The sequence below is a fragment of the Spea bombifrons genome, chromosome 6, assembly GCF_027358695.1.
Source record: "Spea bombifrons isolate aSpeBom1 chromosome 6, aSpeBom1.2.pri, whole genome shotgun sequence".
Classification (NCBI taxonomy): domain Eukaryota; kingdom Metazoa; phylum Chordata; class Amphibia; order Anura; family Pelobatidae; genus Spea; species Spea bombifrons.
In genome coordinates this window covers 22,798,971-22,823,730 of record NC_071092.1, presented here as the reverse complement: position 1 = coordinate 22,823,730, position 24,760 = coordinate 22,798,971, and the positions used below count along the sequence as shown (strand labels likewise).

The 24,760-nt window shown below is 39.1% G+C and overlaps 1 protein-coding gene across 1 annotated transcript in view; it reads left to right on the top strand.

Annotated features, from left to right (window-relative positions):
- The first annotated feature begins 5,969 nt into the window (after window positions 1–5,969).
- The window catches only part of LOC128500713 (extracellular serine/threonine protein kinase FAM20C-like), a 29,775-nt gene continuing 10,984 nt past the window's right edge, over window positions 5,970–24,760 (top strand). Inside the window, exons 1-6 of the mRNA XM_053469962.1 lie at window positions 5,970–6,415; window positions 15,214–15,386; window positions 16,703–16,781; window positions 17,358–17,450; window positions 17,619–17,734; window positions 21,693–21,873. Coding sequence (XP_053325937.1) covers window positions 5,970–6,415; window positions 15,214–15,386; window positions 16,703–16,781; window positions 17,358–17,450; window positions 17,619–17,734; window positions 21,693–21,873 — 1,088 coding nt within the window. The remainder of the gene's footprint in view (window positions 6,416–15,213; window positions 15,387–16,702; window positions 16,782–17,357; window positions 17,451–17,618; window positions 17,735–21,692; window positions 21,874–24,760) is intronic.

Sequence of the window (24,760 nt, the reverse complement as noted above, 5' to 3'; positions counted from 1 at the left end):
GACACTGTATTATTGTATATACAGATGTAAAGGGTTTAGTATAATTATATGTATGATTTTTCAAAACATGTATTCTTGTCTACCAAAGATCTGGATTGGGAAGAGGAGTTTGAATTTTGTTTTTTTGCTATAGAATATTCTCACACACCTTTTTTTGTGGGTCTTTTAGCAACATAACGCAAGAAATCTATGCTTTTATAAGTCCTCGCACAAAAAGAATGATATGCTGTACACTGAGTGTTCCTCTTCTAACTTTATCCCCTACATCTGTTGTAGTGCTGAATTTGCATTATTATTCTCAATACTACTTTTGTTAAGTGGTATTTTCCACTCACTATGCCCTTACTGAACTTCAAGGTCTGTATATAATAATTGTCATATTTTATAGAGACAACATTAGATTTATAGATTCCTTGCATGTAAATGGTTCCTTTTTGTCCAAACATGCATCAAATAGTTTGGAAGTTGTAAATATTTGCGCTGCAAAGTCCCAATGATCAAAAAAGTCCAATCTGCTCAGTGTGTTTTTCTAAGTTGGATCCAATAAGACATTGTTCATGGAAGGTTATTTTATCTTCCTTTCAAAAAACATTTATGGAATAATTTAAGTGGACTGCATCTATGGCCTTATGGATCTAGACCTTGGCCTTTTTTTTAATAATTTTATTACTCATTTTTTGTTTTCTGTAGATGCATTTTCATCCAAACATCACAAAAAACTCAAATGAAAGGCAATACATAGAAAAAAATGTATTATGACCTAGTCAGATTTATCTCTCTGTATTAATTTAGTAGTTCTAGTTTCTGGATGTTTTCTAGTGACACAAACTGTTGAGGGCTTCACTTCCTCTTGAAGACATTGAGTCATATAGATTGGAAACTGCAGGGAATACACTTGGCTGTTACAGGTATAAAATTCAATGTATAAAGCTGAGTCGCAGCAACACATCCTGTTTGCAAAAAGGAACCATATATTTAACAAATAAACATGGTATACTGAGTGTACTTATAAACATACCATGCATTGATGAATTCATTAAAATATACTAAAATATACTAGAATAGCATATATTGTGTATATATATATATATATATATATATATATATATATATATATATATATATATATATATAGTGTAAATACATTCTCCTGGTATGAATGTCTGATTTTAATATACAGCAATGTAAAATGTTATATAACATTTAATTTACCATAGCTCATATTTCGGAAAGAAAAAATGGACAATTAGAATAGAGGCTCTGGATAAAAGATGGCAGCAGTATTAGAATGCATTTTGGAAGTCTGGATTGTACCAGACACTTTTAGTGTGGTGTAGTTTACTTACCTGCAACAAAGAAAGACTACTGAAAACTCAGTATACGTACACACAGCAGATATACATGGTGTGTGCATGAGCAGATTTGGGATGGGGGGGTCCCATTCATATGGGAAGATTCTGCAAAATTCTTGCACCACAAGCACATTTAAAGGGGACGCAACTTTCATATGCATTAATGCAAGTAAAATTGCAAAGAGGGATATCCATGACATTTTTGACCTTTAATAAGTGGTTAAGCAATGTCACCAAATTACTAAGAAGAAAACTTCTGGGGAGATTATCTGGAGAATCCAAACAGAGTGTCTTGTCCGGAAATTGCAACTGTGTGATTACCCATTCTCCAAGGAAAGTAAATAATTTATAGTGCACCTCCAGTCAAGACTTTGCCATTGGAGAGCTATAGCTGTTCTACATTAAATTGTGGAAGAAAAAAAACAATTCTTCTTCTAAAATAGGTAACATTCACATAAAATTATTGACAAAGCCCTGCTCCCTTACCCTACCCCCAAAGCAAAAGTGGTACTCTTTGGCCATTTTGATGTGTTAGAAGGGTATGTTAACAAGAACACAGTATTTGTGAAAGGGACAATCTAGTCCCCATGTTTTATTTATAACGCTTAGTGGGGTTTGTTACATCTTATTTTATTCCTCCTGGTTGCTGCTATTGAAGCATTCAGCATACATTCCTTAAGAAATCAAAAAGAATGGTGCTCCCATTGAAATCAAATGGAGTTCAGCTTGCATGCTTGTGAATTGAGCATTATACAATTGCATGCATGCTATCAACCCATACGCAAGATGCATACCTAAGTAGGGTTCCTGAGACAGAAGCCTAATGTTCTAATGAGTAGATAAAGGGGTGGGGGAGAGATTATTTAACTCCTTAATTAAATGATTTTAATGTATGTATGAGTGTATATATAAGTGTGTGTTAGAAGGAGTCTGTTAGCATGAGTGTGTATATGTGTGTTTACACAAGTCTGTGTCTTAACATGAGTGTATATATGTGTGCGTGTAATATGCACGCCAAAGTGTATGTTAGTTACCAGGGCGGAGTTAAGTGGTCGATGGGGCCACTTAGCTTTACCCGCCTCCCTGGGCCAGAAGGTGCCAGCCCTCACCTGGGTGAATGCTTGAGATTCTATTCTGAATTAAATTGCAAAAGTCTTTAAATACCCTATATGTTCTCCATATAATATATTTTTATAGGAACAGACTGAGATGTCCTTGGATGTCTTTGTATATTAGGGTTTTTAAAGACATTCTTACAACTCATCAATGTTCCTTTTGTGGTTACCTGTCAATAATTTTCATTCATACTTCAATATATACAAACTTCCTGGTAGAATTTGTAGATGTGGGAATTAGACTATTTAGAACAAAGTACAGACTGAGGAAAGTGGAATATTTACCTCCCTCTAAACCGTAACTTGGCAGGTGCTTTTACCAGGTCAGACTGACCAGAAAAAATGTTGTACTTACCAGGATGTCTGTTTACCTGCAACCCGTTATCTTACATGTTTTGTTTAAAAAAGCACTTGTCCTTGTGTCAGCCTGACCCTTGTAAGGGTCACATTTTCAGGAGCCACCATGCACTACCGGGAGTTAATTTTATAGTCCTTCAGTGGTACAAATTACTTGTTAGGCATTAAGCAAAGTTGCTTTTATGATCATATTAAAGAACTAATGTACTATAGTTTGTCTCTTAACTATATATAATGACCAATTCACAGTTGGAAAAATATTATACAGTGGCAAAAAAGTAAGTGAACCTTTTGGAATTACCAGGATTTATGTATAATCTGTATTAATTAATAACACACAAATTATTGTTTTATTCGTGTCCATATTGACTACATCATTCAAACATCCACAGTGTGGGTTGAAAAAGTATGTGAACCCTTAGGCTGATCACTTCAACAATAGCAGATTGGAATGAGGAGTCAGCAAACCTGCATCCCAATCAAGGAAACAGGATTGGAGGTGTATTTTAGAGCTACTTTGACAAAAAAAACATTTTGAGTTAGCTATTCACAAGAAGCATCTGCTGATGTGAACCATGCCTCACAAAAAAGAAATCTCAAGAGACCTGCAATCAAGAATTGTTGATTTGCATAAAGTTGGAAAGGTTTACAAAATAATCTCAAAGAGTTTACGTATTCATCAGTCCACAGTTAGAAGAATTGTTTATAAATGGGGACAATTTAGTACAATAGAACACTCTCCTTGGAAGTGGGCACCCAGCCAAGATGACTCCAAGGGCACAACATAAAATGCTTCAGAAGGTAAAAAAGAATCCTAGAGTAACAGCTAAAGGCTTTAAGGAATCATTGAAACTGGTTAACATAGCAGGACACCATGGAGAAAGCCGCCGCTCTCCAGAAAAAAAACATTTCTGCGCGTCTGAAGCACTCCAAAACGCTACTGGGAAAATGTTTTGTGGACTGATGAAACTAAGGTTTAATTGTTCGGCAAAAATACACAGTGCTATGTATGATATAAACAGAACATGCATCCAACAAGAGAACATCATGTCAATGGTGAAGTACCCTGGAGGGAGGATCATTATTTGGGGCTGCTCTACTGCCTCTGGGCCTGGGCAGCATGCTATCATGCAATGATATTATCAAGTTATCATATAGGATAATGTCAGGATGGCTGTCCGCCATCTGAAGCTCAGCAGAATTTGGGTGATGCAGCAGGGCAATGACTCCAAACATCAAAGTAAATCTACTAATGAATGCCTTAAAAAAAGAAAATTTTGGAGTAGCCCATTCAGAGCCTAAACCTTAACCCATTAGAGATGTTGTTGAATGACATCAAGAGAGTCGTTCACACCAGGCACCCCGAGTTTAAGCAGTTCTGTAAAGAAGAATAGCTTAAATTCCTCCTGAATGTTGTGCAGGTCTGATCTGCAGCCACCGGAAGGGCTTGTTTGAGGTTATTGCTGCCAAAGGAGTTTGGACCAGTTATGAAATCCAATGGTTCACTTACTTTTTCCATCAGCACTGTCCATATTTAACCCCTTAAGGACAGATCAGTTTTTGGTGCCCTTTGTAACAATGGCTGTTTTAAAATGTCTGTGGTGCTCATGTTTAGCTGTAATTTTCTTCTCTCTCGTTTACTGTACCCACACAGATTACTGTATTTGCTCGATTATAAGAGGAACCCCCAAAATCTGAATATTAATTTAGGAAAAAAAGAAAAAGCTTGAATGTAAGATGCCCCTATAGGAAAAAAAGTTGTACTAGTAAATGTTAATTCATGTAAACTATGTAAACTATTTCTTTAATAACAGCTATGATTGAGAAAAATATTTTTTTTTGTTTTTATTTCCTTTTATTTCCCAACCTGCCCTCCAGTTATGCACATCTGCCCCCAGGCTTGCCACTCTGCCTGCGAAATGCCTTATACCCCCTATATGCCACTGTGCCCCATGATATGCATTTTAACCCTCTAAATGCCACTGTGCCCCATGATATGCCTTTTAACCCTCTATATGCCACTGTGCCCCATGATATGCTTTTTCTTGCCACTGTACGTCCACTTCTTGTAAAGACAAATTCTAATTCAAACATATTTATTTTAAGTCTGATACTATAGGAACATTATTATCTACCAGCTACTGGGTCTTCCCCTATCTATATACCTATGCTATCATGGCAGAGAACTGCAAGTCAGTACCATCTGGCACACTGTGAAGACTTCAGTGGCAAATCGAGTCCTGCATTATGCAGCTGCTGGCTGGATATGCTCAGACACATGCTGGGAGAGTATAAAAATGGATGTTATTTAAAGACCATTTCATTAATATTTGCTCCATCTGGCATACAATTTTTCAAACATCTTAGAGTATAAAACTTGTTAAATGGTAGGGCTAATAAGCTTATAAAATATAAAGACACTATAAAGTTGCTGATAATGAAGGTATCTATTCAACAGAACTGTTTTTCATATAAGATTTATTTTTAAGCCCTTGCTTTCCCCTTAATTCACATTTTTTGATCAATGGCCTATTTGAGAAGGTTGGTGCCCTAGATCTGACCAAGAGCAGCTCCCCTGGCCGCTTTCACAGTTCTACCTCAAGTACCAGTAGTCTTCCAAACTGGCCCACTGAACAGCGGTGCACTGGGAAGCCTGATCACTTAAAATAGTGATCTGTCCCCAGGACCTGTTGCACTAAGCCTAGGCAAAACACTCCACTGGTTTTGGAAATAATTATACAATTAAAAGAGGTTCTTAAACTGTTTTAAGAAACTGTTGTTGTTTTTCGTGCATTGTGCTATTTGTGGTACAGCCAAGATGAGATCATTTGAATATTTGGCTTAAGCATTACTTATTGATCACTTCTGTTCATTTCTACCTCTGACCCGTCCCCCTGTTGACACAAAGCTCCTGGAAAAAGTTTCCACTAAATCATTTCACCTTTTCCTCTTACTTTCAACATCAGACAAGAAGCACTGACTTTTGTTGCTGACATAGACCTTGATCACTGCATTTTTTCCAATGTCTCTAAAAAATTGAAAAAATATTCCACTTAGCAAGAAACTATTATTCTGAGTTATTTCAACAAGGATTGTTTGGCTGTATTTTGGCTGATTTTGCATTGGATGATTTTTGCATTTTGAAATGATCCGTCGACTTAACTTTACTTTTCAAAGGAGATTTAAGTTGCTTGTCCTGTCACTTCTCTTCCTTATTTTCATAATGCATTTTGCTCTAGACATATCCTCACTGTACGCAGTGTCCTGCCCCTGTGCATCTAATAATCACCCTAGAGCCAAAGTCCATGTGATTCGAAAACCCCACATTGTGCGGACATTACAAGACTTCAGCAGTAGCAATGGTTCAACTCAAAGATCTTCAGTAGATGATGTCCAAGTGCAGAAAATACATCCTGCCAAATCCAAGGTTACAAATAAATCAGCAAGAGGATATCCAGGTTCAAAGTTGGCTGCTTTGTTCAAACACCCATTCTTTAATACTCCAATGCCAGAAATAAAAGAAGAAGATAAACTGTTTAGAGTTAACTCAAAGGAACGATTTACATTGAAAGGCAGCGGAAGCGAGGAATGGTGAGAAACATTTTATGTGAAGTATTGTAATTTCCTATTTGGTTTCCATTAATATTTTACTTGTTTGGGTTTCCTTCCCAGTTTTTAATATGGAATTTTTAAGTCTGTCAGTTTGGGTCAGTGTTAAACAGGTTAACATGTATTTCTATGGATCTCCTATTCTTCTATTCTCCTTCTATTTTCCTTCTATTTATTAAGTCCTGATTTCATTATTTCAGATACACAATGCCAGCTTAATGCCTGTCTTGCAAGGGTTAGTTGTCTAAGCACAGCAAAGGGTCAGTTACAACATGTGGGGGTAAGATGTCTTGCCAAATATCTTTGGGACACCCAACATCTACTCTGTTATCTATCCTCTAGTTACTCTATCCATTACCTGGTCCATCTAATGGTGACACAAGAAATATATCATACAGGACAATACAGGACTAATTTAAAGGGACACTTTAATGTGCATGATAGCTGAGAGATACCTTTACATTTATGTGGTGTACATAAATTTTTGCAATTTCTTCCTGCCCGACTCAGCGAATGCTGCAGGCAGGAGTCTATGTGAGTAATTTTCTGCCATTGATTGGTTGCTCTTAGCGGCAAGAATCCTTGGGCCATGGAGGGTATGGGAAGCTGCCGCTTCTCCCTAAATTAAGTACATTTTTTTTATTTGAGCAATGGATATGACTAGAAGATCATAGGTTTAACCCCTTCAATCCCAGGGGTTTTTGGTACCTCAAAGCCCAGAGCAATTTTGCCATTTTTGGGGTATGTCGGTTCAGTGATTATTCTCTTTTCCTGTGAATAGTGTACCCATGTAAACTATATATTGTTTTTTCAAGGAGAGATAGAGCTTTCGTTTGATACCATAGTTGGATGATTAGCTGAAAATTTAGAATGAGAAATTTAGTAAAAACTAGCGAAGATTAGAAAAATAAACTAATTTTTTTTTACATTTTCCCTCTGAATCCTCACAAAATTAGGTAAAGTGATGGAAAATCCCCTCCAAGTTTATTAATTCAGCTGTCCTGATTTCAGAAATACCTAGTTTATATAGATTTTCCAGAATTTGCCAGCTCCAGGGAGCATACTATTAGGTGTACAATTTTGTATAATTTTTATGCCTATGGCTTATCGGGTTTGGGGGTTGTGAACGGGGGCAGGAGGGTTATACTGGCTAGATGTTATGCTAGGGCAATGGGAAGTAAGGTTTTTTAATAATTTTTTATTATCTTTTTTTATATATTTTTTTTAATTTTTTTTTTATTTTAATTTTTTTACATTTTTTTTATTTTTTATATATTATTTTTACACAGAAATGGTTAGAAGTCCTCCTAGGGACCTCCTGAACATGCCAGTGATGTCACAATGACATCACAGCTCATGTTATAATTTTTTTTTTGTATTATTTATATTAATATTTTAATGATTTATTTAATATTATTTTTAAATCACTAACCGTTTTTTTTTTTCTGCTTTTCTTTTACAGGACGGGAGGGGGAGTGAGAGAGATGGTCTCTCACTCCCCTCCCCGCGATCCCCCTGCACCGATCACACTGTGATCTCTATGCAGGTCCTCACAGACCTGCATAGAGATCGTAGCGTCTCTGTGCCTCATCGGAGGGCAGGATATCCCCGCAGGGGATATCCTGTACTCCGATGACCTTCCGGGTTACGGCAGCAGTGACGTAACCCGGAAGGGAATGCCCGATCGCGCGTTTGTAACTGCGCGATCGCGCGATCGGGCAGTTTACCGGTAACAGCTTACCGGCTTTCATGCCGGTAGCTGTTACGGGAGATCGGGCAGCAGAAAGCCGGCAAAGCCGGCTTCTGCTGTCAGTGGGGAGTCCAGGCTGTCAAACGACAGCCTGGTCTCCCGTGCAGCGGCAGGGATGTGTCCCTGACGCTGCACGAAGGGCTGGACGTACCGGGACGTCCATAGGGGTTTCTTTGTGGGCGTTTTTTGGACGTCCCGGTACGTCTATAGGGGATTGAAGGGGTTAAATGTAATATAAGGATGTTTTCATTTATAGAGAGGGTGGTAGCTAGTATATTGAGTTTTTACATCAGGAAAAAAGGGCAGACTAGATGGCCAAATGGTTCTTATCTGATGTTAAATTCTATGTTTGCTACGTTCTCTGTTAATACTTAGAAATTACTTTCATATTTAGGGTGCTCCCTGGGACATTGGAGTGTCCCTTTAATACAGCAATATAATATACATTACTTAAGTTTTCTCAGTTAAAGGAGTCGCACTACTATTGATTCATAGCCATGACTATAAAGCATGTCCCAGCTATATACATCTACAATTTGCAGGGGCTATTGGATTTTGGATTCACACCTGAGACCTTGTAACACTAACGAGTCACATGAGGAGGGGAAACGGCTAATTGGGCCCAATTTGGACATTTCCACTTTGGGGTGTACTCACTTTTGTTGCCGAGGTTTAGACATTAATGGCTGTGTGTTGAGTTATTTTGATGGGAAAACCAAATTTACACTGTTATACAGGCTGTACACTCACTACTTTACATTGTAGCAGAGTGTCATTTCTTCAGTGTTGTCACATGAAAAAACATAATAAAATATTTACAAAAATGTGAGGGGTGACCTCACTTTTTTGAGATACTGTATTTTATATTGTTTTATGCAGTTGCACACAGGATGCTTCAGTTTTTACCATTTATTTTACATCCTGTACACAGTAATCTGCTTAAAGCAATGATAAAGTAGCCACTTCAGGGTAATCTCGTATCCCTAAAAAATCCTTCCAGTAAATGTTGACCAGCCAAACAATCAAGAATGACTGCTAGAAATCTGATCTTAGATCATTTTCCAGAAGCAGCAACTAAGCTACTGACACGCATGCAGGTGTAGAGTTTTCTTTTACATAAACAGTGGCGATAAACCCCAACTTTTAACATGCAAAATACTTAAGAATGTGTTTTTTTGCAGGGGGCACAGGAAGCTTTACAGATTTATTAGAACTATTTCAATAGGGGGGAGATAAACAATTCAATAAAATAAAAATTGAGGAAGGCCCTGCTTAAATGAGCTTATTATGCTTTAGAAAGCTGTGGGATGCTTGGGAGTTATGAAACATGTATTTGCCTAACTTTAAAGGCCTTGGCGGTGCTTTTCTGTTTGACTGCTGTCATTAATTAATATCCAATATTAATTGATAAACCTAATAACAATTAATAAACATGTTTCACATTTAAGCCTAATATTACAAAGTTTTAGGTACCCTCAGAACAGGAACATTTTAAGTTCCTCAGTCCTTTTTAAACTATTGCCTGATGTCAGAGATCACCTAAATGTTTAAGTGTATTTCAAAGTCTAATATAAATTATGTGAAAGAGACAGTGTTTGAAAGAGACATGAAATATAAACCTTAGAGATGGCTATAAAAAGAAACAAATTTTTTGTGCCCATGGATTTCCATTTCCAGTGCAATGTATAAATTATAAATATTAAACAGCAAGCATGTGCAAATAAAGGAACCCATATACAATTATGTAAGGAAACTACTTAATGAACAAGACAGAAATAATTAATTAAATTAAGTAAATATCCCATAGACAATGTTCCATCTAATTTTTCTTAGTTGGTGTGCGCAGAAAATTTCTCTTGTGCAAAAAGTTTCACAGAGCAAATATTTTGTGCGCACAATATCCGCGCAGCATAAAGTTTCAATTTTTTTTTATTATTTTCTTTTTTTTGGGAAAAACTGTTGTGCGCACAATTTTTGGACATGTGCGCTCTCTAAAAAAGCTATGTGCGCGCGCACAAGCGCACAGCTTAGAGGGAACACTGCCCATAGATATACAATACAGTATATGACACTTTGAACATGAACATCCCTCCTAATTGTTGAGTTTTAGCCATACCCATTGCTAACAAGTATCTAAAATCAAGCACATTGGCATGTCTTCATAGACAAACATTGCAAAGGAATGGGTCACACTGAAAAGCTGAATGACTTTAAAACATGGCACTTTCATATGATGCTGTCTTTGTCACAAGTCAGTTCGTGACACTTCTGTCCTGCTAAATCTGCCATGATACACTGTAAGTGTTACTATTGTGTTGTAGAAGCTTGTAGGTGTGACAACAGCTCAGCTATGAATCGGTAAACCACGCACTCTCACAGAGAGGGAATGTTGAGTGCTAAATCACATATCCTCTGTAGCATCACTCACTACAGAGTTCCAAACTATCTCTGTGTTGGGAGCTTTATGAAATGGGTTTCCATGGCTGAGCATACAAGCCAAAGACCACTATGTGCAATACCAAGCCTCGGCTACTGTGGTGTAAAGCACACTGGCACTGGATTCTGAAGCAGTAGAAACATGCTCTCTGGTGTTATGAATCACACTTCAAGATCTAGCAGTCTGATGGAGGAATCTGGATTTGGGGATGCCAGGAAAATGCTACCTACCACAATACATAGTGCCTACTGTCAGGGCCGGACTGGCCCACCGGGATACCGGGAAATTTCCCGGTGGGCCGGAAGGTCCGTGGGCTGGGTGGCCATGAGGACAGCCGCTGAGCTGCCCCCCAGGCTGCCCGAAATCTAATCAAAGCAGCCGCTGGGTGCTGATGCGGCCGGCCGCCTGGCCGGCATCAGCACCCAGCAGCCGTGTGCGATGGCCATCTAGTGATGGGAGCAGTGTGAGGGGTGAAAGCTCCGCCCCCTCGCACTGACCTTTCACCCCTCACGCTGCTCCCATCACTATGCGGCCATCAGATTGCTGGGAATGTAATCTGAACGGCCGGTGCGTGCTGATGCCGCCGGCCGCCTCTGCTTTAATACTTTTTTTTTTTACTTTATATGGCGAGCCGATCCAGCTTACCATATAAATAAAAAAAAAAGTGTTAAAGTAGCTCCGGCCGGCGGCATCAGCACGCACCGGCCGTTTAGATTACATTCCCAGCAGTCTGATGGCTGCATAGTGATAGGAGCAGCGTGAGATGGAAGCTCCGCCCCCTCGCACTGCTGCAACACCGGATGTCAGGTCAGTGGCATCCTGGCTGTCAGCATAGAGGAGAACAGTGTGCAGCTACCAGGAAGTCAAGAGAAGTAGAAGGTGAGTAAAATAATGTATTTTTTGTACTGTATAATGTTTTTTGTATTTGTTAAAAACAAAAAAAATCGTCATGTGTGTGTATGTAAGTGTGTCCCCCTATATGCCACTCTGCCTCCAGAAATGCCTTATATCCCCCTAAATGCCACTCTGTCCCATGATATGCCTTTTAACCCCCTATATGCCAGAGTTGCATATAGGGGTATAAGGCATTTCTGGATGCAGAGTGACATATAGGGGGTCAGCGGCATATCTGGAGGCAGAGTGGCATAAAGGGGGTTAAAAGGTATATCATGGGGCAGAGGAGCATATAGGAGGGTATAAAGCATATCGGGGAGGCAGAGTGGCATATAGGGGGCATAAGGCTTTTCTGGAGGCAGAGTGCCCCATGATATGCCTTTTAACCCCCTTCATGCCACTCTGCCTCCAGAAATGCCTTATACCCCCTATATGCCACTCTGTCCCATGATATGCCTTTTAACCCCCTATATGCCAGAGTGGCAAATAGGGGTATAAGGCATTTCTGGATGCAGAGTGACATATAGGGGGTCAACAGCATATCTGGAGGCAGAGTGGCATAACGGGAGTTAAAAGGGATGTCATGGGGCAGAGGGGCATATAGGAGGGTATAAAGCATATTGGGGAGGCAGAGTGGCATATTGGGGGTATAAGGCATTTCTGGAGGCAGAGTGGCATATAGGGGATGAAAAGGCATATTATGGGGCAGAGTGGCATATAGGAGGGTATAAAGCATATCAGGGAGGCAGAGTGGCATATAGGGGGGCATAAGGCTTTTCTGGAGGCAGAGTGCCCCATGATATGCCTTTTAACCCCCTTCATGCCACTCTGCCTCCAGGAATGCCTTATACCCACTAAATGCCACTCTGTCCCATGATATGCCTTTTAATCCCCTATATGGCAGAGTGGCATATAGGGGGTTAGAAGGCATATCATGGGACAGAGTGCCATATAGGGGGTATAAGGCATTTCTGGAGGCAGAGTGGCATATAGGGGGTTAGAAGGCATATCAGGGGGCAGAGTGGCAAGCCTGGGTGCAGAGGTGCATAACTCGGGGGTAGGTTGTCAAATGAAAGGAAATAAAAACCAAACATGTCTCAATCATAGCTTTTATTAAATATGGAAAAAAATAGTCTACATGAATTAATAAAGAAATAAAAGTTTCTTACCAGAATATCGTGAAGAATAATGTGATCAGTGTTTTGTTCCACTGAATAAAATGGAACTCTTTCATCTAAAAATGTTTGCAGTAGTAAATGTTTTGATCCCATTATGTGTAATGTATTTCATTTATTAGGGCCTTTTAACACTTTTGCTTTCTGGCATTTTAATACAAATAATGAGATAAAAAGAATGGCACATAGTGTGACTCGGGTGTGTATAAGGGGTGCGTGTGGGTATAAGAGCTTCACCGTGAGATAAACTATATGGGGCTGGTCTCCAAATTTTTCCAGGGCTGCTTTTCAGTCCCAGTCCGGCCCTGCCTACTGTAAAGTTTGGTGTAGGAGGGATAATGGTCCAGTGCTTTTTTCAAAGTGAAGGCTAATGTTAATGCTACAGTATACAAAGATATTTTAGACAATCATATGCTTCCAACTTTGTGGCACCAGTGTGGCGAAGGTCCTTTCCTGTTTTTTAAATATGGACTCTGCCTACCCGTGGCTTTTGGTGTGCAGTACATAAACTGTATGTAAACTGGTCCATAGGTACAAAAAGTTTAGCTTCAAAGATCAGATGTGATGAACCAAGACCCAAAAGCACTGGAAGCTGAGATTATATAATATGAAGTTTAATTTTGGATTTGACTGTGATTTATGGATTCTGTTGTATATATTAGTTTATATCCAGTTGATGTTGTATATATTTATGTGTTCTTGTACCATACTAATGAAATGCATGAGCATGAAAGTTATATAAAACGATGGTATGCATCAATCATGTTTCTAAAAACAATACCTTTATTCTTAGTCTCTCATGTGAAGAGTACAAAGCATCTGATAGTCTTCACCTCTTTTCTCTCAATGACTCTCAGTGACAAGAGAAAATTATGGTGAAAACCATAAACATTGTTCGAGACTTCCCTTTACAAATTGAATACATTTTTATTCTTGTATTGTTTGACAGTGCTATCATCAAAGTGCTTGTTGGGCAATACTAACAAAAAGCGTCTTTCCATTAATGTGAGTGCTGTTCATTGGTCATGTAACTATGACAGCTAAAGACAGAAGAATCCTCATTAAAATAGCATGTGTTTTTTCCTACATAGAGGAACATCAAATGCACCAGTCGTGTACTAGAATGTGACAGTAGCTAATTGGCTCTGTGGGCCAGCTTTCCAGCCTGTATGTATCTGCAAGCATATTTGATCCTCTCTTCAAAATAGCTTTTTTCCAGAATGTTTCATTTTTTTTCTTTTTATAAGAGTCTCTATACAGACTGCAGTTATTTTGGGCAATTCATTCAGCACAGTGACATTCTTAAAAAGATAGCCAACCGGATTTTCACTTTTTTGACTGGGTGCCTTCTGTACTGACCATTTAAACTAACCTTTAAGGAAGTAGGCTTACTCAAAACACAAGCCCCCCCCTGATAAAGCACTTAGTAGAGACAAAACATATGTTGGGCAGCAATTTTTTCTTCCTTCACCCCTTACATACTAACAAACATCTAACATTTTATTTCCAAGGCATTTATCCATTCAGTGATATGGTAATGGCAATAATGAGTTGGGGAGAATAGGGGAAAATATACTTAACCCACTACCCCTCTACTACATTTAATATAAGCCTTCTCTTTTCATTAAAACTATATAATTGAATCAGCTACTTGGCATATATACAGAGTTAATGTATACAAAGTTATTGGCTTTCTCATAGTTATTTTATGGATATATCCCAGGCCAACTAAACATGTCCATTGTCCAATTTAATAATTGGGGTGCATGCCTATTAGGAAAGACCCTCCACTTTAAGGACTGTTATTTAACTAATCATAGAAGCGCATCAATTAAAAAAATGGAGTACCCGCTACATGATTCCTAATATAACCCTTTTTAATTGGTTTCATTTGATTTTAAACAGTGTTCATATTGCTAAAAAGGCCCAGGTGCTCTTTCATCATTTTGTAGATATGACAGCACTTGTACTCTATTACCAACACATCAAAATCCAGCCTAACTAGCTAGCATCTCTCATTTCTTTTTTTACTTTTTATACATTTTTATATTGTGAAATTAAGCTAAATAGCTTGGTTGGCGGCAGGGTATCTGATAACAAACTTTCATTTAGCTGAGGGACTGAAACAGAACAAGATGATACTTCCGTTGATGTATCTGTTAACGTCACGCAGCAAACAGCGGAAGTATCAGCTCGTGTCAGAACAATTGTTAAATCTCAAATAGTGGCATATTTTGTGTCGATCAGCATGTGCTTCGGGATTCATACAATTGTAAACTTGTACTATACTGCTATATTCTTAATAATATGATAATAGCAGAAAGCAAACTGGTTATAAACAAATATACTTTATTATTTGAAGACAATCTTGACACAAAAAAAATACAGGATAGAAAAAAAGGCTTTGAAAATGGGGGCCAATAAAGGAGACACAATTTATTCATACTGTATACAACAGAGGAAATTGATCAATGTTAAAATAATACAATTCCTCAGTCACACATTCTATTCTCTTTCCCCACAGGATCAGTGCTAATGTGGAATTCATCCTTCCCACAGGTGAATCACCAGCTGACACCTATCCTACCTGGCTAAAATTCCACATCGGGATTAATCGTTATGAGTTATACCCAACCCAAGATCCACTTATACCTATTCTGCTTAAGGAAATGTCTACTCAACGTATTCTTAACTCAGGTAATAAAGTCTTTACATCTGTATGTAGAATGTGTATAGTAAAGTTATGAGCAGAGGCACATACTAAGTAACCTTGAGTAGGTGAACTTTCTTTAGAAGCTGTTTATGGCCTGCCTTGACCTCTGGGTCCCCAATCGGAGGATGGAGGGTAAAACGTGTGTGAATTGTTCACACTAATATACATATATATATAATGTTTCAATAAGTCAAGTCAAAATTGTTATGTGATGCTACATACAGTATATCTTCTTTACCAATTGTAAAGAGCTGTGGAATATGATGGCACTATATATATATATATATATATATATATATATATATGTATATATATATATATATATATATATATATATATATATACATATATATATATATATATACATATATATATATATATATATATATATATATATATATATATATATATATATATAGTGACAAACCACCACTAAGACTGAAGTGGTGTCTGGGATTTTAATGTAAACACGCAGTCTTCTAGGGTATAAACGACTCAGAGCCAAGTGTGGATTAATACGCAGGTGCCTGTTTTATTTTGTACTCTCCTTAGAAGACTTACATTAACAAAATCAACAAATATTCGCTCTTCTGAGCAATTACTAAACACTTTGCTTACTACCCTTAGGCAGCTTGTCTGCTTACCAACTTAAATAAATACAGATATGTAAAAGGCAGTCTGGTAGCATTTTCCATACATTTGGTTAGGACATACTTAATGGAACTTCTAGTTTCACCAAGACTTGTTTGTTCTAATATACCCCTTTTTATTTGATTATAAAGAAAACAAGATGACTGACCCCATTTTGGTTTTGTGTGATGTATAATACGCTAAAATCTAATATACATATGTCTGGCACAAAATATCTGACAACACAGTCACCCTGTTAGTGGGATGGAGAACTGGTCAACCCTGCTCTCTCGGATACTCCACCCCATCCAAAATACACAGAATAAAGGATAGCAAACATTATACTGTGCCTGGGGCTGCATCTTCCCAATATCCAGAGCAGGAACTGTGGGTCATAAATACACAACGGTTTCACTCTGTCACAATATATATATTATATCATCAAGTAGTGTCTACATATAGATCAGATTTACTTCAAAAGCATTATTATCTATATTAGAATAGAGTTGGTTGACAGATTTCTTAAAATACTGTACCACAAATTGCATTTTCCGGTTCAGAATCCATAAAGTAACCATTACCCCTGTCAGACCTTTTTGTATCAGATAGTGTATAGGGTGAGCATATGAGTGCTCATTGTCTAATATGCTACTTATCTATTTCTACTTAGTTCAAAAACCTGGTGGGACGCAGCTCAAGCTTGTGATGTCCTTTCCCAACTTTGGCCAGGCCTTATTCAAGCCCATGAAGTAAGTATAGGAAGAATCGGAGCATATTTTATGACTGACTCACTTTCTGTCAAAGTGAAACACTATAGTCTTTCAGGTTGTAAGTGCTAGAGAATGGTCTTTACCTTCTATGGCGGTTTTGATAAAATATTTTTATGTATACCTCTTATTGTAAAGCACTTCTGAACCTACTGATGCCAGATGAATAAAACAGAATAGTAATAGTATGGTAATACATACCATATTGTTTTTCATGCAAAAAAAAACCTCTGCCATGATGCCGTTCAGACTAAAAATCAATTAATGTAGTAGAATATTTGCAATGACACTTAGAATGAAAATAAATCATTAGGTCTCAGATAATATTCACATATTCTTACAATTAAATATATTCAAATCTATTCCTTAGTTTTGATGCAACATTTATAATTTTTGTATGGCATTAGAGCATTCACTAAACCATTTCAATGTTTGCATGTGCACAATAAATATGCACCCTTTGGCTTCAGTGTGGGTTTTCATATGTCCTTTGTACATATATATATGTTACAGTATATATAAGCATGTATTACTTTTCTGTTTTCTTGTTCTTCTCAGACAGACTCGGGACCAAGAGACTCCCCCAGATTTTTTTTACTTCTCAGATTTTGAGAGACACAACGCAGAGATAGCAGCTTTTCACTTGGACAGGTACATAATTACACATATAAAAGCTTCAATGCAGCCATAGCTAGTTTTGTCTATATGGGTAAGTACACACACAGTTAATGGTTTCACCTGTACATCTCCTGATAGGCAAGTTTACAAAGGTACAAAAACAAGTCTTTGAAGCTCTGTCCTTTATCTTTTCCAACAAAGGATCCTCGGTTTCCGCAGAATCCCACCAGTGGTTGGGCGTCTGGTGAATATCACTAAAGAGATCAGAGACATCACAACAGACAAAAAGTTGGCTAAGACTTTCTATATCTCACCAGGTATGACAGACATTTCACATATTAGCAAAGATAATAGATGAGGACACAATTTTTATGAATACAATGTAAATATAACAATCTAGTTGGTAATACTTTTAAAGCTCATGGCTGTTTTTGTATCCATCATTAATATTTATATTTTGTTTAGACATTTTGGGTGATGGCAAACATGACAAGATGCCCCCAGATATATTTTCCTTTTCTCTCCAACAGCATTTCTTCCCTAGCAACATCTGCCTCACATATATTTTTGACACTATATGTCTTTTCATACCTTTTTTCCATACAATTGGCACAGAGTTTCTGCCCTCTTCCTCGGATTTCTTTTTCTCCCCCTAAATATTTGTCTAAACTCACCAATAGTGATCTGCTAGAACAGAGCAAAGGACTCTGTTACTTATTTCTTGTAGTCTCTCTCCAAGCTATACATTCCTTAGAGATGATCTGCCATTTCTACCAAAATCTGTGTTTAATTGTCTGCAGCTTGAAATAAACAGTGTGTATGCATGAAACCCCTACCTAATGTATACAACGAAAAAACTATCTTCACTTGCTTTTTTCATTTTTTGCATAATTTTTGTCATTATATTATCTCTCACCTCCTATTTAGTTGCTGATTGTTTTTGATTGTTTGGGAAGCTTTACAGAACTGCTTAAGCTCAGCCATATTCCTAGGATGTCTGGGGTGAACAGCTCTCTTAAGGTCATTTCACAGCATCTCTACAGAGTTAAGGTCTGGGCTCTGACTGGGCCATGCCAAAAGGTGGACCTTCTTTTTTGAAAGAATTCTGTAGTACATTTACTTGGATGTCGAGGGTCATTGTCCTGCTGCATCAACCAACTTCTACTGAGCTTCAGCTGGCAGACAGCCATCCTGTATGATACCTCGATGATGACATGCTGCCCAGTACTGATGCAACAAAGCAGCCCTAAATCATGATACCCCCCTCCAACATTGGTCTTAGTTTCATCAGTCCACAAAACATTTTCCCAGTAGCGTTGTGGAGTGTCAAGGTTCTCTTTGGCAAACTTCTGGCGAACAGTGATGTTAAGTTGGAGAGCAGCAGCTTTCTCGGTAGAGTCCTGCCATAGACATCATGCCTCCAATATTGTTCTTGTTGGGATGATGTTTTCATGTTGGTTGTTGGTATGAGGTGCCCTTTTTATCCCATATGTAATGCTTCCTGTTCTTCCTAAACAATTCAACCTTAGTTTCATCAGTCCACAAAACATTTTCCTAGTAGCGTTGTGGAGTGTGAAGGTTCTCTTTAGGCGAACAGTGATGTTAAGTTGGAGAGCAGCAGCTAACTCGGTAGAGTCCTGGCATGGAGATCATGCCTGTTCAATGTTTTGCATATGGTAAACTAATGAACAAAGAAGTTAATTAGTTTCAATGATTCCTTCAAGCCTTTAGCTGTTGTTCTTATTTGCCTCATTGAGCATTCTGCATTGTGCCCTTGGAGTCCTTTTTACTGTGTGTCCAATTCTAAGGAGAGTAGCCATTGTGCTAAATTGCCTCCATTTATAAATAATTTGTCTAACTGTGGACTGATGAACATGTGAACTCTTTGAAATTACTTTGTAACCCTCTCCAGCTTTATGCAAATCAACAATTCTTGATTGTACCGTAGGTCTCTTGACCTTGAGTTTGCTTCTCGAGAATAGCAAAGTCAAAATGCTTTTGTGGTTTTTTTTTAACACAAAGTAGCTCTAAAATACAACTGAAATCCTGTTTTATTCATTCATCGGACTCCAGGTTTGCTAACTCCTGACTCCGTTTAACTTTTGTTAAAGTAAGTATTCTAGGGGTTCACAAATATTTTCCAACCCACACTGTTGAATGATGTATTAAATATGGACATGAACAATGATTTATGTGTTATCAGTTAAAACATGTTGTGTTTGTTCATTATTGTAACTTAGATGAAGATCATGTCATATTTTAAGACAAATGTATACATAAATGCTCATAATGTCAATGGGTTAACTAACTTTTTCTTGCCATTGTATAGGTTTTGCTTTAGGTTTTGTGTAATATGTGTTTGATTTGGTTGACAGCCCTGTTTATGATTGGCTTTGCATGTTTTCATTTTGCTGTTTGTTTATGATTTGGGTTATGTTTTGTGTTTGATTGGTTTTAGTGTTTCTTGGGTTTTATCATTATTAATGTTCTAATAAAAAAATACCCCAAACATAAAATTAAAGACTACACTTGTGCATTCGTATTCGGGCGAACATAAAAATGAACACGAAGGTTGCATTTTCGTTGTTCAGCCCGAATACCGAAGAAACAAACATGGCGACAGCAAAACGTATACGAAGACACACAACATAAAGAATATTCGTGTTCGTCTCCGTTTACAAATCTCTCTGGTCCCTTCCCCATCTAGCCTACCTTATCTACGCAGCATCACAGGGGTTAACGGGAGCGGAAATTTGTAGGTTCGCCGTCAGGAGTTAAAGGGCAGTGCAAGCGACTCTATTGGTCGCCTGCAGGGGCCTCCTCTGGCATTAACCAATTGGTTGATGTTAGAGGAGGCCCCTTCTGGTGACCAATAGTCTCTCTCTTATGGACATTTAACTCCTGAAGGCGAACCTACGCATTTCTGCGTATATAACGGGAGCAGAAATCCGCCTTTAACATCTGATGGCGGAACTTGGCCTGGTGAGACCATGGTCTCCCTGCTCCAAGAGTTAAAGGTCTGTATGAGCGACTCTATTGGTCGTTCGTATGGACCTTTAACTGTTGGAGCGTGGGAGACCAGCAGGATTTTAAAAGTCTGTACGAGCTACTCTATTGGTCGCCAGCAGGGGGCTCATCTGCCTTCCACCAATAGAGTTGCTCCTACAGACATTTGACTCCTGATGACGAACCTACGGATTTCCGCTCCCATTAACCCCTGTGATGCTGCGTAGATAACGGGAACGGAAATCCGTAGGTTCGCAGTGAGGAGTTAAGGTCCATAAGAGCAACTCTATGGTCGCCAGCAGGGAGCTTGTCTGCCATTAACCAATCAAGTGCAGGTGCCATTCATTGGTTGATGTCTGCCCTGCCAGTGACCAATAGAGTTGCTCATACGGACCTTTAAATTCCTGGCAGCAAAGCTGCTGCGTAGTGCGTACCGCGATAACCCCTTCTACAAAAACGACAAAAAACAAAGAAACAAAAACGAACACGAAGAATGTACACGAATATTCGCCCGGACCGAACACAGGATTGGGCGAATATTCGTGGAATACGAAGACTTTGTTCCCCACGAAGATGAACACGAACAGTTGGCTGGCACCCAAGTATATTAAAGATCTCTGTAGCAAGCCCTTTTCCAATTAGTTTGGATTATGCTACACTACATTGATATGGGTCAGTTAGCACAGAAAAAGAGAGAAATTCATTGGTTTGTTGGATAACCCAAACGACTTTCTATGTCTTCTGCCATCCTTCTTTTTTCTCATTTCAAATATTATTCTGCAGCCACAGAATGTTTGTTTCCATGGAGACTGTAGAAAGAGAGGTCTCTGAGTATTTCATTGAAATGCAGATTGGCGAAATCTCCAGGAATAGTGCAGGGAGGTGACATTTTTTGTGTTTTATGTTCTGATAGAATTGTTCCTCTTTGTTCATTCATTGTGTGGAAATATCCAGAGATTTAAAGTCAGGTGAGACTCGGATTCATTCTCACATCCCTAACTGTGAAAATGCAATCCTCAAATTCAATGCGCTTACAATTTTTTACGGCTTGTTCCCTTGTCCTGTTTACATTTGCCTTTTTAAATCTTTTATTTGCTTACTTTATTATCCCCCATCACCTCTGGTGTTATAATAGTGTACAATGTAGTTACAATGCTTTAAATCGGTGCTTCCATATACTTAGGCAAGTTATGTTACAGGTACATCTTGTAACCTGATTAGGCGCCCACTGTCTTATCACTAACCCTCCATACTTTGTTTTTTTCCCAGCTAACAATGTTTGCTTCTACGGTGAGTGCTCCTACTACTGTTCCACAGAGCATGCTTTGTGTGGGAACCCAGACCTTCTGGAAGGGTCATTGGCTGCCTTCTTACCAGATACAGTGCTGGCAAACAGGAAATCCTGGCGCAGCCCCTGGAGACGTTCCTATCATAAGAGTAAAAAGGCAGAGTAAGTAATAATATGATTGGGCCTGCTAATGTTTAGTGCAATTCATGTATGTCTCGTGCGATTGTTTAGGTTAATGGCTGAATTTATTAACCTGCAAACCACATTGAGCAAAAACACACCTTACCGTTTTAACTACACTTATAAATGGTGACCTCTGCCTTTTATAGATCCTGTCTGGCCAGTCTCATTGGGACTCCAGAGAATCATGCGGTGCCACAGTAACGAAAAAAAAGTTTAATTTAGATTTAGATTACACAGCTGTAAATTACGAAATTGATGTTCCTGTCTACTAGCCAAGTTTACACTATCTCTGCACAGTCCTGGCCTATGGCTTGTATGCCTCTCATTTACAGCCCTAAGCCTTCAAAGATAACTTTTGACTCTTGTACAACTATGCTATAGAGACTTGCATGCATTCCACACAGAAACAGTTAGAAGTGTAATCTTCCAGATTAACGTGTGACCCATTTTAAAATATGTATTGCTTTAATGGGCAGGGTCTTGGGCATGTGGGATGGCCATGCATATGAAAGAGGATGACCTATCTTTTATCCTGCATGCTGACAAGCTGGTCAAGCTTTATATCAACTGCCATAAATGGCTATTTATATATTGGAAAAATGTCAACCTCCCCAGCAAAAAACAGAATTCAAGAGATTACATACAGCAAAATAAAAAGGCATCAGTTAACCATTGCAATGATGATCGAAGTAAAACCTTCTTACATTAAATAAAAGCAGGGCCGGCCCTATAATGGGGCAGACTGGGGCAATTGCCCCAGGCGGCACTTTAGAAGGGGTGGCACTTTGCCGCCCCAAGCGCTTTTTTTTTTGAAGCGGAGGAGAGAGAGAGGGGCGCCGAGTGGTTTTCGCTTACCCGCTCGGCGCCCCTCTCTCTCTCCTCTGCGGCGAGTCTCCCTGTTCGGTCCCGGTGCCGGCTTGTAATGCAGAGCGCCAGAAGTGACGTCAATTTCCGGCGCTCAGCATTACAAGCCGGCACCGTGGCAGAGCAGGGAGACTCGCCGCAGGACTGTTTAAAGGTAAGTACCGGGGGGGGATCGTAGATTATGGCGTCGGCGAAGTTTAAAATGCCACCCCCCCCCGGCGTCAGCGGGGGGGGGCGGCGTTTTAAACTTCGCCCCAGGCGGCGTTAAGTCTTCGGCCGGCCCTGAATAAAAGCATAAGTCAAGCTACTAGGATGAAGTTTTAGTCACCACTACCGCTGTGGGGGAAGCACAAGATTCCCCAAAATTAGAAAACTAATGTTGCATTGCTCATGTGGCCCTAAAATATGCTATAACTAACTTAACCACAGAGGTTGAACATTACATTTATTTATATAGCGCCAACAGATTCTCTAGCCCTGTTATGATCAATGTAATAATGATCCCAGGTGTATTGTGTAAAGTATAAACCATTAAGCATGATGCATTTCCCCATGACTGTCATCATGGTAAACATGCATGGGATAATCCTATGGCTCCAGAATCTAAAAGAAGGGCTGGTTAATGTTTGAGCCTTTACAGCAGATAAAATAGGCAGATTAGATGGGGTGAATGGGTCTTTGTTATGTTTCTCTACAAAAATAATCCTCCCATAATACTGAGTACTACCCCAAAGGATACAACACCCCAGAGGGCACCTGCTCTGCAGCTCTGGCACAGGCGCTGGCTGGGGGATCAAAATATCTCCCCTCACCAGCCCTCTCTCTGTGGGGGGGTAGGTAGCCAGACACCGGTGTCTACCACGTTGCCAGCTCTCTCCAGTGTCAAACTGGACTTCCGCCACTGGAGGATCTGAGCTGGTTGGGGAGATCATAGATCTTCCTCTAACCAGACCAAATTAAAGGTAGTGCAAGATCTGTTCATACAGGGGAGAGTTATATTGTATAGAAAACATAGTAAGAAAATGGAGAGGTAAAGATAAATGGGAGAAATAAGTATGAGAAAGAGCAGAGATTAGGATAAAGGGAAAAGATAGGGGAGAAAAGAGAGATAATGAGAAAAAAGAGATATTGGGACAAAGGGGAGAGATGAAGAGAAAGGAGGGAGATAGAGATAAAGGGGAGGATGATTTTTTTCCAGAACCAAAAGGGGCAAGAAACAAATGTCTTTGTTCAAAAAGGAATGAACACAAAATTGATCAGAAATGATTAGTGGTTATGAAAAGCAGTGGCATGACAATGCTAGGGCCCCCGGTTTAAAATCAAAGTGACTGCATCTCATAACATATTATTGTCTACATGTTAAAATGGCACTTATATATGTACTGTTAAAGAACAGTTTGGTTTATGGCAGCTAATAGATTGTCATTCCCATATATATTCACAAATCTTGCATAAGATCAAAAGCCAACACCACATATTAATTATAAATAAAGATGTTGAGCCACCTGGTGGTAGTAATGAGTAAGATAGCTTACAGGTTTTGCGTTGTCTTTAGGTCCCCAGTCATGCTCTTAGCTTCTTAGTTTATAGTTCATTGTACCCCTTAATTTACACTGACAGGAACATTTAAAAAGGAAACATACTTAAGTATCAGCAGCAACGCCCCCTGCGCTGATATTCCCGCTGACATCATAGGAAACACCCCTATTTAAAGGAAAAATGGGCGGGGAGTGGAGCATGTCAAGACCCCGCTCCCATGCTCCAGAGGATTCGGGTGTTGACCCAGAGAATCAGAGAAAAGGTACTTCTCCCGGAGTTCTCAGGTCAAACCCAGAGTGTTCCCAGGTATTGCGTTAGCCTTGCCATTAAATACCTGCTCTGCCCCTCCAGTCTGGGCCTTTGCGTTGCAGTCTAAGCAGTAGAGATGTGCACGGCGAGCCAAATCGATTCAGAATTTTTAGAAAAAAGGTTCCCCCGGAGTAAGGACAGTCAAAGAGTGGCA